The sequence below is a fragment of the Aquila chrysaetos genome, chromosome 19 (genome assembly GCF_900496995.4).
Source record: "Aquila chrysaetos chrysaetos chromosome 19, bAquChr1.4, whole genome shotgun sequence".
In the NCBI taxonomy this organism is placed as follows: domain Eukaryota; kingdom Metazoa; phylum Chordata; class Aves; order Accipitriformes; family Accipitridae; genus Aquila; species Aquila chrysaetos.
This window is the reverse complement of record NC_044022.1, coordinates 24,774,378-24,789,634: the sequence shown is the minus strand read 5'-3', so window position 1 is coordinate 24,789,634 and position 15,257 is coordinate 24,774,378. Positions and strand designations below refer to the sequence as shown.

General features: G+C 38.7%; 1 protein-coding gene across 14 annotated transcripts in view; it reads left to right on the top strand.

Moving 5' to 3' along the window:
• The window catches only part of EMSY (EMSY transcriptional repressor, BRCA2 interacting), a 41,064-nt gene extending 26,029 nt beyond the window's left edge, over nucleotides 1-15,035 (top strand). For 5 of the 14 annotated variants that reach the window (XM_041118578.1, XM_030042671.2, XM_030042670.2 and 2 more), the window contains 10 exons: nucleotides 873-1,009; nucleotides 2,569-2,742; nucleotides 3,655-3,853; nucleotides 5,034-5,198; nucleotides 5,462-5,620; nucleotides 7,393-7,452; nucleotides 8,507-8,661; nucleotides 9,997-10,560; nucleotides 11,439-11,951; nucleotides 13,508-15,035. In XM_041118578.1, the coding sequence (XP_040974512.1) occupies nucleotides 873-1,009; nucleotides 2,569-2,742; nucleotides 3,655-3,853; nucleotides 5,034-5,198; nucleotides 5,462-5,620; nucleotides 7,393-7,452; nucleotides 8,507-8,661; nucleotides 9,997-10,560; nucleotides 11,439-11,951; nucleotides 13,508-13,702 (2,321 nt within the window). In that variant the 3' untranslated portion in view covers nucleotides 13,703-15,035. Of the gene's footprint in view, nucleotides 1-872; nucleotides 1,010-2,568; nucleotides 2,743-3,654; nucleotides 3,854-5,033; nucleotides 5,199-5,461; nucleotides 5,621-7,392; nucleotides 7,453-8,506; nucleotides 8,662-9,996; nucleotides 10,561-11,126; nucleotides 11,952-13,507 lie in introns of those variants that run through there. The other 9 variants (XM_030042672.2, XM_030042667.2, XM_041118580.1 and 6 more) reach the window with 7 other exon arrangements.
• Nucleotides 15,036-15,257: the final 222 nt, after the last annotated feature.

The window sequence follows — 15,257 nt, the reverse complement described above, 5'->3', positions numbered from 1 at the left end:
GGGAATCCTTGGGTTTGTAGCTGTGCTGTGACTGAGTGGGACTTTCTTCAAGGAGAAAGTGGAAGGTGTTGATAAAAAGCTGTCTGAGTAGATATTGAAATGGCAGTCTGATAACACTGATGACTTACATATCAGTATATGTACTCTTGTAGACTGCGGAGGGCTGACCAGAATTACCTGTCACTGCAGGTGAATAAAAACCTGATACAGGGAATGGAACTAATTAAATACTGGGAGAGGAACAGAAATAGCCAACACAGCTCTTCAAAAAAAACCCAAACAACCCACACTTCTCAACTTTTAAGAACTGATTGTAAAACAATAGCATATTTTTCTTTTTTCCTTCCTTCTTTCAATACACTACTCGTCACTTGTATTACAACAGTTCAATGCCAGAAAGAGCTGGTATTTGTCTTGACTGGAGATACGTTCTTGGTACGTAGATTCTTCTACAGAAGTTATCTGTAGAAGAATATTTGTCTGTGCAAATAGGACCTTGAGTTGAGTATTAGTGGTGTCTTTATCCCCCCCTAATTTTAGCCTTTGAAAAGTTAGACATGTTAGCCTGAGAAAGCTGTATTAGTCTGCTCTGTAATTTGTGAGAAGGGGCTGACTGTCCTAATATAGAATAAATTACTCTGTCCTGGGCATGCGTATTTTTACTGTAGGTGAAAGGTTTGTAGAGTGGGTGTCTAATCTTTGTATGTTGAGTTGGGTGGTGTAAATTGCCATTCCAGATGCTGCCCTTTTTTTTTTTTGTTGTGCTGTCAGATTTAAATATAATGATTCCTATATAGGTCACCAACTTCTACAGTGGAAGGAAATGTGCCTGTGATAAACTGCACCTTATTTCTTTTCCCACAAAAATTTAGGAACTACAACCAAAATCACTACAATTCCAATGACATCCAAACCCAATGTGATTGTTGTGCAAAAGACTACTGGAAAAGGAACTACAATTCAAGGGCTTCCAGGCAAAAATGTTGTCACAACGCTGTTGAATGCTGGGGTAAGTAAGAGTCTCAAATCGATAGCCAAGTGACAGGCTGTGTGGTAGCTGCTGCATTCATTCTGCTAAAGTCCCTATTAAAAGGAAACTGTGCATGAGCTCCTTAACAGATACAGCATGCCTTCATGTCAGGGATGTTTGAAAAGCAAGCATGTTTTGCAGGGTATAAAAGATGCTTAAAACAAGCTGGAAATGTTCTCAAAGTTAAAGGAAAATAAAAACTTTTGAGCTTGCCTTTTTTCCATGGGTAATGATTTTGTAATCCTGAAGGGATTAAGTAGAAGAAAATTACTATAATCTTACCTTATTTGTGCTCTAGTGAGAACCACGGTCCTGTGTTATAAGCTTGCATGTCCAACCGTTTTATCTTTTGGGATGTAAAGGGCAGAAATAAACCTTTCACAGTAAGGGTACCACCTTCCAATTTATGTGACGTGTAACACTAACATCCTGTACCTGAGTAGTGTTGAATTATGTTTTGGATAACCTCATGTGTAGTAAGAACAAAATCAAGATTTCAGCTTCAACTGGGTTTACCTGTAAGTGCTAGTAAATAAAAATTATGAACGTGCTTTATGTTCCTAGATAGAACTGTGAGATTTAATGCATGAATCATGTAATCTTTAAAAGTCTGCCTGAGTAGCAGAGCTGAGTAGGGAGGGTTTTTTTTAAACGTTTTAGGAATTTTTTTTTTTTTTTTTAAGATTTTGAACTTTCCTAGTTTCCAAAGCTTACAGCTGTATTTTCACAGAAGTGGAAATCTCGTGATGTTACACAGTAGAAACCACCAGAATGTGATGATATTTCTGAAACAAGTATGGTTCTCGGGATTTCCAGCTACTTGATGGGAATTGGTAGGAATACTGGGAAAACTGGCAGCTAATGTTTGCCATCTGGTTCATCTGGTTTGTTACTGTGCAGAGCTAAAAAAAAGCATGCTCAATGTCTTTGCCCTTCTTAAGCTATCAGGAGTCTAGTCATATGTCAGCACTATTCCAAAGTCAAATGTTTCCTGTGAAACAGCTGTGAATCTGCATTTTTTTAAGCAAATTTTTAGTTTAAAAAAGAAAAAAAAAAGTCCATACATAATTAATGTCTTGGTCATGAGGATAATACAAAGGTCTATATTTAAATAATTTCTTTTTAGAATCTCAATTCAAGTTTTGTAGATGTCTTGCAAAAGTTAGTGTTAATAGAAATAAGAGGTTTTAAAAAATACTTTCGAAGGATTTGGGGAAAGTTCCAACTTAGGTGAATTCTTTGAAGCAACTTTAAAAAACTTGTCACTGTCTTTTAGTTACTCCTTTTTATTCACCCCTTTAGAGTTGCTCAAAAGGTAAAGTAATGGAAAAGGGGATTTTGGTAGCTTTTCCATTCAAAGTCATAGGGTTTTTTGTTCTTGGTCTTTGAATGTTTTTTGTATCATATAAGTCTAGTTGCAGCAGCAGCAGGTTGATTTCACGGTATACACACTCATCTATAACTGTATTTTTTTTAGAGAAGTGGGTGTCTCTGAAGAATTTCACTAAGCTAACCTGTAAACTTTGACTTCTCTACAGGGGGAGAAAACAATTCAGGCAGTGCCAGCAGGAGCAAAACCTGCTATCATCACTGCCACAAGACCCATCACAAAAATGATTGTTACGCAGCCAAAAGGAATAGGGTCTGCGGTCCAGCCAGCCACCAAAATCATCCCAACTAAAATTGTTTATGGTCAGCAAGGGAAAACGCAGGTACAGTGAGGACCCATTTCTGTCTTGAAATGTACCGCTAAATTTTAATGGGAAGTAAATAATTTTTCACTGTGTTGCCTCATTTGTTGCAGGATTGATATATGTCTACGGGGAAGGAGACTTAGGGGTGTAATGAGGTGTTCTTGGTTCTGATTTCTTGAGCACAGTGTTTGCATTTGTTAGGTGTTTCTGGAGGCCTAGAGCAAGCCAAAAGGATTTACTAAGTCTTTTACACAGCTGAAACTGTCTGGTCATGGCTCTAGACGCCTATTTAAGTCTTACTGCTAATGGCTAGATCATGGGAAATAAAGATGCAGAGTCTGGACGTAGGCCATCCTTCAAATCAGGTTTTATTGAAGTTATTTTCTGGTTATTGTGTGTTCAGGTTGTCCTTGCAACCTTGTGTAGTTGGTGGGGCTGTATGCAGAGAATCTGGCTTATTTCTGGATACTTTGTTTCAGCTTTTTTTTTTGTTGCACTTATTATTTAAAAGAACTAAACTTTTACCAGATATAATGTTTTGCGTGTCTTGATTGTTCAAGACTGTATTTATTGTGGGCTGTGGAAGAGAGGTGCTTGTCCTTATCGGTGCAGTGCAAGTTGCAGCTCACTTGCGTAGCTTTCTCTTGTCACACCATAGTTGTATCCAGTCCTGAAAAATGACTGTTTAGTGGTTTATTGTGTTAAGTACTCCAAATTACTGAGTGAGAAGTACATTCTTGTGCATTGCCATTTAATTGGGCTTTGTGGTTTAATAATCAGAGCTGCTGAATTTACAGATAAACTTTTTCAGTAAATTATTAGTATTATGTAGGTCTTGTACATTGATCTATTTGAGTGGCACCCTGTACTCTGCTCAAATATGTTTTCTTGAGTGCTCTTACCATACACAAAATTTGTCTTTCTAATTAGGTTCTCATAAAACCAAAGCCAGTGACATTTCAAGCAACAGTTGTGAGTGAACAAACTAGGCAGTTGGTGACTGAAACATTACAGCAGGCATCAAGGGTAGCAGAGACAGGAAACTCGTCTCTCCCAGAAGTGAAAGAAGAACCACAAACTTACACCGATAGCAGCTCTTCTTCTACAGAGTCCTCCCAGAGCTCCCAAGGTGTGTATTAGTGTCGCATAAAGTACGAAGGGACTGTCTCCCAAGCGTGCTAGCTAGTTTCATATAACTCACTGTGTCTCCTTTTAGCACAGGTTTTCACCCGTTCTGTTAGCAGTGAGTGTCATCGTTAACTTCCCTTTTGGCTTTATTTCTCTTTTATGAGCTATTTACTATATGCCTCCATTTCCTGTGCAAAAAGTGGAGATAATGGTTTCTTGCTGGGCTCTGACTTACTGTTACAATGCTTGTGGCCTGGAACCTTGTTCCCTCTTTCTGGGGAATCTGCCAGAGGTAGGCAGTGTAGCAGGTTGGGGGTTTTTTTGTTTGGTTGGTTGGTTTTGTTTTGGCTTGGTTTTTTTGGCAGCCCATGCTCTGTCACCTTCCTTCCTGAGTGTGTTGAAGCATTTCTCCACTGCATGACTGAAAGCTGTCATGTGAGCAGCATAAATTTTGGTCCTTTTAAAGGCGCATATATGTGCATCAGGACATATATCAGACATGCAGTACTGATGGGGATGCTTCGAGCCGTGATACAGATGCAGCTCTTTGTGTGGTTGAGGGAGATAAATAATAGGGCATAAATAACCCCCAGCCTTTGGTCAGGAGCGACCATAGGGTGTTTCACTGCATCAAATAAAAACAAATGTCTCTCAGTGAAACAAATGTACTTACATGCCTTTCAATCACCTTTTCTATATAATTCTGTAACCATTGGTCTATACTGCCATTTTAAGTAAATTAAAAAAAGTTTTTGAGATTCAACAAACTTACCAAAATTTTGGAGCTGTTAATTCAGAATGCTGAATACGTGTTGATCACGTGAACTGATAAAACCTTCTGAAAAAGAGTTCAATCCAAGGCAAATTCAACATACAAAGAAACGTGCTGGACTTTGTTCAAACCAAAGCTTTTACAAACAACTAAGACACAGGATCTTTTTTTTTTGGTGGAGGCAGTTCATAACATCAGCAGTGTTTTACTTCAAGAGTCAATTGTAATGAAAACTAAAGTGTTGTAGAATGAGAGTATGCATCCTTGGCAGCGTTCAAAATGCTAACGGATAATGAATAACCCGGTCTAATTTTGACCTATAGCCATGCTTTAAAGCAAGAAGTTGGATGAGAGACCTCCAACCCAAAATGGTTCTATGATGACTTGATGTGCTTTTGTTCTTTTGCAGATTCTCAGCCTGTAGTCCATGTGATTGCTTCAAGAAGTCAAGATTGGTCAGAACATGAAATTGCTGTGGACACAAGCCCTACAATAATTTACCAGGATGTATCCAGTGAATCTCAGTCAGCTACTTCCACGATAAAAGCTTTGCTGGAACTTCAGCAGACAACAGGTGTGAAAATACATGTGGTTGTTTAGGATAACTTCAAAGCTTATTACTTGCTTAAGCAGCAGGTTGTAATAAGTTTTGTAATTGAAAAGCACCTATCTTGAATCAGCTTGATTCCTTTCTTATTATCCTGTAACAGTTTGTTTGAATCTATTATATAAAGTTCGCTATCTACTTAATTGAACTGGCATTTATGTTGGAGGTTTAGTTTATTATGGGGGTTTATATATTAGAGGTTTATTTTATGTTTTTCTTTTCTTCTAAAGCAGTGAAGGAAAAGTTAGAATCGAAGCCAAGGCAGCCTACCATTGACTTGAGCCAAATGGCTGTCCCAATCCAGATGACCCAAGAAAAGAGGCATTCTCCAGAAAGTCCTTCAATTGCTGTAGTAGAGTCGGAATTAGTTGCTGAATATATCACAACTGGTAAGTGACTAAGGTAGTGTGATGGCGGGTTTGCAGTTGAAGTCTGGGGACTTAATTTTGGAGTTTTCTTGCAATTGGTTTCATTTTTGTGTTTTCACTATAATTTGCTGTAGAGGAGTCTTTTCTTCTGCTCTTGAGACCCTGTGCAGGGGACAGAGATTGCATGTGCTTTTCTGGGGCATAGTGGATAATGTTTCTAACTGAAACAAAGGGTTGTTGCTTCAAGACATCCTAGTTGAACAGATTTTCTGTTCCCTGATCTGATGGAGAGGACAGGCTGTCCCACCTGTCTTTAAGGAAAATGTCTAGTAAGGAAAAGGTAGAAAATGAAGTTACAGGAACTGTATACTATTTTTTGTACCTATTGAGAGGAGTCAGACTTTGAGTTAGTTTAACCCATATTTGCAAAATGTTACTTGCTTACCAGGACTAAGTGGGTTTTTAAGCCAGGTGTGCATTTAGCATACTAATGTAAGTCCCCAGTTTCTTCATTTGCTAGAAAGCTTTGAACTGATAAACTTGCACTTTTTAAACAAATAAACTATTCAAATTGAAAGTATGGTTGGGATTTGACTCTTAACTTTTTAAACTCTTGACTTCTATCTGGTTGTCCATTTTGTGTAAGTCCTTGAGTCCCTTGTCTCTCTGATGCTTCCTACTACCCCAGAACACTAGTTGTGAGCCACTTCCCATACATACGTGAGAAGATCAAATTAGCTGTTTTCCATTTTGATAATTCTTAAGTCCACATTATTGGTCTCCCTACTTTATTTGGAAAATGAAAGCAGAAGTGTGTTGAAAATCTGCATTGGAAAAGAGGAATAAAACTTGATTATATTAAATTGTATGAGAACATATCTGTAACTCCAGTGTTTTTAGTGTTAAGTGTCCAACCTGATATTCTCATTTTTTGTTTGCCTGCTCTGTACCTCCTCCCCTCGCTTCCGTCCCTTCTATGGTCTAAATTGAAGTTGTGTGAAATTGGAACTGGGGAGGGATGTTATTGTTATTCTTTTAAATAACACTTACTGTATCTGGCTTCAGTTTTGAATGTTTGAGTCATGCTCCCTTGGATCTCTTTTAAAACAAACTCAAAAGTACAATAAATAGTGTTCAAGTGATCTCCAATTAACACATCAGTTATTTTCACTGACACAGATACTGTGCATTGAGCTTCTGTTCAAGGTTCCAGTTTTTGATGGGTCTCACCATAAAAGTTGATGTAAAATAGGGCTCTTTGCAGGGAGGATGGGAAATTACAGTCTACAGTATCTTTGCGCAGCTTAGAAGCCATACAAAGTACAAAAGCTGAAAATTTCCCTGAGCTGTGATTACTATTTGAAATACTGGGATTTTTGCAAACTGTGAGTTGATACACAGGAATCTACCAGAGAAATGCAGGCTGCTGTGGGTTGACTGGCAGCACTTTCTGCTATAGCACAAAACTGGTCATTTTGCTCTTACATTTTTGTGCCTTCCCCCAGTTTCTGTGAACACTGCCAGGGAATGCAGGTAATGGAGTGTTTCTTTTTGGTTTGATTTGTGCTTCTCAGGATTAATCAGTAATCCACATAGCTATATTTTCTGCTAAAAATTCAGTAGTAAGATAGTAAACAGTCTGTAAACTGTTGTGAAATCTCCTGCATGCGCCTAGACCAAAGGATTAGGCACACTTTAATCTATATGGGAGCTGGGATGCAGCATGTGCTTCCTCGTGAGATGAAGGGAGCGGTTCACACATCTTAGTGTCACCATTTTTTGTCTGTCTGCAGACTCAGGAAGACAACACTGTATTGGTTCACATTCGGAAGAATATCTACACAACCATATAGGTTAGAAACTTTATTTTTAAATGACGTTTTCAATTGTGCAGGAACTGTTGGGGGATATCCACGATGGATCTGGCACGGCATGGAGGCCGGTATTGATATAATCCAACTCCTTTCTTGGAGTGGAAAAGTAAAATTATCATATTAATTCAAAATATGACCTTTCTTTTTAACTTTCAGGAAGGTCACTAGAAACTTTTTAACCTTAAGTTACGTTACAACTGAATTTAAACTTTGCTTGTTCTCCTTCAGTTATTAATTATTTTGTAACTGAAAAGTTAATGAAAGCAAATATTTACATATTAGTGTGGACAGGCATAAAGTAATTGGGATTCATGTCTTACCAGTGACTGCAATATAGAATGGTTTGTGGTTTTTTTCTCAGCAGAAGATCATTTCTCTGTCAGTCCACTGTTTAATTAGGGAGCCATCACCATAGCTCCATAACTCATGCTGGATCTGTTCTAAAAAGTGACATAGACCCATGACAAGGTCTTCATCTTTTGGTCTGTGATTTCTGATCAACCTCACTTGCTTTCATAATACCCAAACATTTTCTAATTGCTAATCTTTCCAATTTAGCCTATGCTCTGGAGAGTATTTCTTGCAGTTTATCAGTGGTAGAAATTCAGTGAGCAAGGCGTGCTGTTCTTAATTGCAGTCAATTGTGCAAGTGCTTTTAACAGTGTAAAAACCACAGAATAACTTGTGCTCTACAGTGTTGTGCTGGTGCTGTATAAAGAGCCCAGCTGAAAATCGAGTATAAATTCTGCTTGCAAAGTTGGTGTGTTGGGAGAGGGAGGCCAGAGAAGGTTTGGACCAAGCATGATTACTTAGGAAACAGACAAAAGCAAAACCCCTGAGTTGCTACTTGAAGAGGCTTCTCAGAATAGATCTACCCTTTAAGGTTGCAGCTAGCATACAGTAGAAGATGTTTTTCATACTCAGATCTTTATTTCACTCATAGATGCTTTCAGTTGAAGCTTAAGTGGAAAGCAAATAGTTGAAGTTACTGCAGTTAGTTCTGGAGAAGTGCCACTGACCTCTTTACTTTCAGTCAGTCATCGGTCCCAGCCCCACCAGCAGTCATCTCAGCCCCAGAGGACTCTGCTGCAGCATGTGGCTCAGTCGCAGACAGCAACGCAGACTTCTGTTGTGGTGAAATCTATCCCTGCATCCTCTACAGGAGCAATTACCCATATCATGCAGCAGGTTGTACCCTTTCTTTTCCCAACAGTCTATAAACAGCAGTAGGCTATATGAATTATATAGGACCAGGGCTTGTTCTGAATGAATGTGTCGTGTTGCTGCCACTGAAAATGCTAAGTGTAAGGGCAAAGGAGTAACTTTATTTTGATGGTGAAGGGTGGTGGGATAAAAGGGAAGCAATTAATGAGATTACTTGAGATTATTAAGTAAGAGTTATTAACAGCCACTGTGGAAAAGATAGGGATTCCTAGATGAGTTCTTGCTGTCTGTATGTCATCTCTTCAGCAGCAACAGGCTGCTCTTTTCTGTATGTTGTATTGCAAGGGTTTAGGCTCTTTAGATTATGTTGGCGTTAGTGTAGGGGGAAGAGGGACGAAGCAGAATCTGGTCAGTACACAGAGCACACAGTGTCTTTTTGATTTGAGGGCTTTAGTTCGTGAATAGGCAAACTTCTCTGAATCAAGAAGTATGATCATATTTAGACCAGTACCGTGAGGATCCCAAACACTTCCAACGGTGTAGATTGTGGTGAAATCTTACTGAAGCCACTCCGATGTGTTTGTTCAAGACCTGCTCAACTCTTCAGTGTTTTAACTTCTGGGAACTTCAGCTGTGGACCAGGACAGTACTATGTTAGGGTTATAAACCTACTTCAGAGAGTGTATTTTCACAGGTGTTTGAGTAGGCTGCTTCATCTTGCTAAGGCCATTTATTAATATGTTTATACCGTGGTATACAAAGCATAGTAACGTTGATCTCTTCCTCCCTCAAATCCCTCAAAAAAATCAAACACTCTGTGCAATGCCCAAGAAAAATTGCAATACAATTTTGAGGAAGGAAGGAGAAGAGAGGATCTCTGCTGAAATAGGGTAGACTGTAGGTCTATGGGGAGCAGCAGAAGAAATCATGGAGAAGATGACTAGGCGCTCAAGAGGCAGAATAAGAATTTGTTGTGCAGAGAGACTCTGGCTTTAACGAGGAGCTACTGGATCAATCACCTGCTAATCCCTGCTACTTCAAATCCAGCTGCCATGCAGCCTTAGGGGCTTTGAACCTTAGTATGACACATGCGAGGGCTATGTAATCTCCAGTGAGGATTAGTTATGCAGTTAATGTTGTCACATAGAGACATACCACATTTTAACATGATAAAAATAGCTATCGATTGCTTACATATTGTGGAATCTCTATGTAAGGGTATCTTCTTATACATTAATTGAGAGTCTGTAATGGTGAAGTAAAGTAGTGCAGTTGAAACATTAAAAATTATTTTTAGATGTTGTATTCTTATAATTTATGTTTCTCTTGACTAACTTGCTCTAACTTCTTCTTATTAAGGCCTTAAGCAGTCACACTGCATTTACCAAACACAGTGAACAACTTGGAACCGAGGAAGGAGAAGTGGAAGAGATGGACACCTTAGATCCTCAGACCGGCCTGTTTTACAGATCTGCCCTGACACAATCGCAGGCACAAAAACAGCAAAAACTGAGTCAGCCACAGCTGGAACAGACTCAACTGCAAGTGAAAACTCTGCAGTGTTTCCAGACTAAGCAGAAGCAGACAATCCACCTGCAGGCCGATCAAATCCAGCACAAACTCCCACAAATGCCCCAACTTTCTATAAGGCATCAAAAGCTAACCCCCCTGCAGCAAGAGCAAGCACAGACCAAACCAGATGCACAGCACCCCCCACACCACATGATGGCCAAAGAAAGGCAACTCCCTACCTTAGTGGCACAGCCACAGCAAACTGTAGTACAGGTGCTTGCAGTAAAAACCACGCAGCAGCTGCCCAAACTGCAACAGGCACCAACGGCACAAAAAATCTACGTGCAACCCCAACCCCCCCAGAGTCAAATGCAGCTACCTGCCTCTTCAGAGAAACAGCCAGCAAGCCAGGTAACGGAATATTGATAGCATGCAAAATACACGTCGCTGTTCAAGGAAAAAAAAAAAATAATCGAAACACCAACCCTGTCGCTGTAGCAGTGTTTTGTCCTGGCAAGAGAGAACTCCTCATTCCGCTGGTATTAATTACCCCATCAGAAGGTTGACACTAGGAAAGAGAAGCACATGTTATAGGGGAAAATCCATAGAGCTCACAAACGTGTTTTGTTGGACAGTTTTTATGAATTTCTGCCACCACTGGTGCATGGAATTTGTCCCTAATTATTTTCTTTTAATTTTTAGATAAGACACGTTACTAATTTCCGTTCCCGTAGCACTTTTTATTTCTGTGGAAATAAAGATGAATACACTGCAGTCTCCTAAGGCTCTCCATTGTACGTCTTCCTTTGTAGTTTACATCTTCCTGAAGTTATATGGCTTTCATGTACAGGAGTAATTTGATTTTCTTTGGGAGGGGAAAATGTAAAGACTGAGGAATGTGGGGGAAAAAAAATGTATTTAACTCCAGAAAAGTACAATTTTTTTTTTTTTTTTTTTTTTTTTTTTGGCCCTTTCAGGAATACATGTGAAAACAAGAGGGTTAACAAACATCACATGGGGATGTAAATCCCAAAGGAAAACGAGGCTGCTGTGGTATTATACTGCTACAATCCTTATCTAGCAGCCTAAAAAGCTGCTTTTCCCCAGGCTTCAATTAACTGTTACCATATCATTGCTAATTCCTTTGTTAAAACACTGAGTTTCAACTGTCTTCCTAATAGCAAGTATGTTGTTTGTGCCATACTGTCCTTGGAAATATTGATTAGATTTTCAATTTAAAAAAAAAAAAAAATTAGCTGTAACATGCACAACAAAAATTTGATTTTCAGGTGCAGCATCCAATTATAACGCAAGGATCCACTGTTACAAAGATAACTTTTGAGGGGCGTCAGCCTCCTTCTGTTTCAAAGGTAGCAGGTGGCAGTTCTGTGCCCAAACTGGCATTGCCGGTTACCAGCCTATTTCCCATGCAGGCATCCGCGAAGACAGCAGTAGCAGATATTTTGAGAGTGTCTATGGTGGAAGCTCAGATTGATACAAACATAGAACATACGATAGCGGATCCCCCAAACAAGGCCATGTCCACTAGTAAACTCGCTAGCGAAGCCGCGTCGTCACCTTGTACCCAGGTGCCGAGGGTGACTGCAGTAGGGATGACGGCAACTTCCATCCCCCAGCAACAGACATGTACAGAATCCAGTTCAAGTCCTCCTGCTGTTGGTCCTACTTTAACAGAGAGGAAACTCGATGCACAAGGAATACCTACAACAAACCAGTTTATACACATTCAGAATATATCACAAAAGAAAGCTGAAGAGAGTTCATCAGAAATTGTTATCCAGGTAAGAGAAGACCAGAGCAAATAAGGCAAAGGTTGAGCAGAGCAAACTCGTGTCTAATGTGATGATAGCAGCTGAATGGTGTTCGAGTATTTTTGTTTTCCTTCCCCAGTTTGGGGTTTTTTTTTATTCTTACCCTTGTAATGGATTACTACTTCAAAGTGTGTAATTATTCTTAAATTGAGCTCAAGTTTCTCTAGCACTGTATAATTCACTGTGTCCTCGGTGTGTTCCTTTCTCTTCTGTTAAGAAAACAAACCAAACTCATTTAATTTTACAGAGTACTTTTATTTAAAATGCTTAAAAATGTGACCTTTAACATTTACTATGGAACTATGATCTAGAATTTTTTTATAGTATCAATGTTATCTCCAAGTATAAAATTAGCACAAGAAACGAAGTAGTGGGGTTCTACTTAATGGGAAATAAGGTTTGGATTCAGAAGAAAGCTTGTTAACTTCACTTATAATCAGTCTTACCACTTTCGAGATAAAATGACTGTTGATCTTGAGCCTAAATGCTTTTGAGTCATTGCCTAACTGATGATTGGTATTTTCATTGATTCTGCTGTCTTAAATATGATGGTTTATGATGTAATACGTGGTCAGAACGTCAACTGAGGAAGGATTTAAGTCATCTGAGGACTCATAGGGGTATAGTACGAATGTTTATAGATGAGTTGGCATGGTATATGTTCACACAAACAACAGTGTGGATTGAAATGGTTTTATTGTGTATCATATTTGTCTTGTAGTGAAAATGCTTCTGATGTGGGAAATAACTTGTGTACAGAGCTTTCAAATTTTTCATGTTACTTTGTAAAATCTTCATTGCAGCTAACCGCTTTTGTAGAAATCATGATTTTTGTACTCATTTTTAGTCCTTATTTCCCTAAATAGACAAAGGTAGACTTCTATTTTACTTCAAATCTGTGTATTTTGAGAATCTGTATTGTTTATCGTTGTGGCGTGCTACGAGCTGTTTCAAAAGTAAAATACTGCCCAGAATTTCAGTTGTATAAAGTTACAGATTTAGTTTCTAGAACCTATGAAAGTATAAGCAGAAATAAATAGCTTAAATCTGTTGCGTTTCCTCAGACTCTATGCTGCTGCAGCTCTGAGCAGGGCCGGAGCTTGTATTGTATTGTATACAAAAGATATAGCTAGGCCTTACATCTGAATGTCTTGTCTGAAAAAGATAAGAAAAAGATACAGCTGAAGAAAGTATTATCTCTGCTTTGCGTTTGAGAAATGATGGATGGTGGGCATTGGCATTGGTGGTTTAGCTGTTGGTTATGCTGTCGCAGACCTGTAGTGAAGATCCAAGGCCCAAGATCAGTGCCTTAAGAGCAAGACTATTCAAATTTTATCTTTGGCAACCTCCTCTGATGAAAGCGTGCTTTGAAGCTTTACTGATGTAACATGCAGTGGGCCTTAGCTAGGGAAAGTTGCACTTGGAAACCAAATATCCCTTTTCCCTGAGTACCTGTGCTTGCGCAGATGCCTTTAGCTATGAAAACTGTGCGTGTTAAAACTTAAATCTTTTTTTCTTTCTTTCAGACTATCCCTCACTATTCCATCCCTTGTCACTCCAGCTCCAATGTGGTAGTGGAACCCAGCGGGCTCCTGGAGCTCAACAACTTCACCAGTCAGCGCCTCGACGATGAGGAGACAGCAGTGGAGCAAGATGTGGACAGTAGCACTGAGGACGGCACGGAGCCCAGCCCCTCTCGAAGTTCTGCTGAACAATCCTAAGGAATTGGGACACTGGAGTGCACTTTAAAATATCTTGGGATTTTGAGTATCCAAGATGCCCTTGTATTGTGATGTCTTAGAGCACTTTGCCTATTAGAGTTGTTCATTGGACCCTTGAAGCATCAGTGTGTTTTAACAAGACGGTATTGCAAAAGCTGCATCTTAAAAAGTGTTTCAAAAAAAAAAAACAAAAAAAAAAACCACCAAACCAAGATTTAGTAAACCTGTGACAGTGGAATGTACTCCTGTTAAAAAGCAAATCTGCAGCGAATTCTACAGCTCATGCTATTGAAGCCCTTGCCCAGATACTGAAACAGCTTTCAGTGAAAAGGGATCGTTATTTTGCTGTGTCTTTTTGTTAGCTGTTGAGCAAAACACCATCAAAAAAAGAGAATGTTTAATAAATATTTGTATTTTTAAATAGCATGTGAGAGAAAAAGTGTCTCTGACAGTGCTGGAAAAGCCCCAGGAATTTTGGAATTGGTTAGCTTTCTTGCACTTGTGCTCACTTAGAGTTAAGATTTTTTCATAAGCCTAAAAATATAGTTTATTTTTTTTAAATTCTTGTTGGTGAATCTTTGGAAATAAGCAAAATCACTAACTGGTAGCAAAGTGGATTTGCTAGTGGATTTTTGTTTTCATGCTTTACAAGAAGTAGGGTAATGGTGTATGAGGCATTTCTTTGTGCCATAAGCACATGAAATGCTCATCTACTCTAGTTAATATTTGATTATTTATTTAAATATAAAATTTAAAGTGAGGCCAAGTTGTTTAAAAAGTTCCTGTGAAACAGGCAGGTGTGTTAATTCTAATACAAGCGGGTTGGGGGCATGTATTTTGCTATAAATCAGTTTTTCAAAATTGGGGATAAGTGGTTCAGCATCTTTCAAAGTTGAACCTTCGAATTTAGAAGTGAGCTAAGGCTTTTAAAAATCTGTATTTTACTCTTACATGCTGTTTTTAAAGTGACCATTTTGAGAGTTTAAAAGCTTAAATCGATATACAGTGGTAGGTTTCAGAAATTAGCCTTATGACTCGGCTTGTTGAAGCAATACATTGGGTTTTTGTGATAGTTACAAGCCACAGAGAGAGGTTTGGGTTCAGATGGGATAAGAGAACCAGTTTTAATACATTCTGCTAATGAAGACAATACTTTTTTTTTTCCAAATGTATATAAAAACACGTTTTTAACTGTTTTGTATAGATTTCATTATAAATAACTAAGCATTTTAAGACTTTGACATATCATTTAATTGTATATACATCTATCAGCCTAACTGCCCACTTTTTGGTGCTGAAGTACTACTGTAAGTAGATTTCATCCAAAGTCTAATACAGCTTTTTGCGTCAGTCTTTTTTTTAAGCTGTGATTTTACTGTTGATATTGTAGTTAAGATTAAATTCCAACGAGAGTAACTCGAACTAAAAATACAAAACCTAAAAAAACATTTATCTTACTTGTCCTGACTATCCACCTATGTAAGAACATGCAGTAACCCCTAGATGGTGCTGTTGTTTTTTCAGCTCACCTCAGTTACTTTAAAAATGAAGTCCC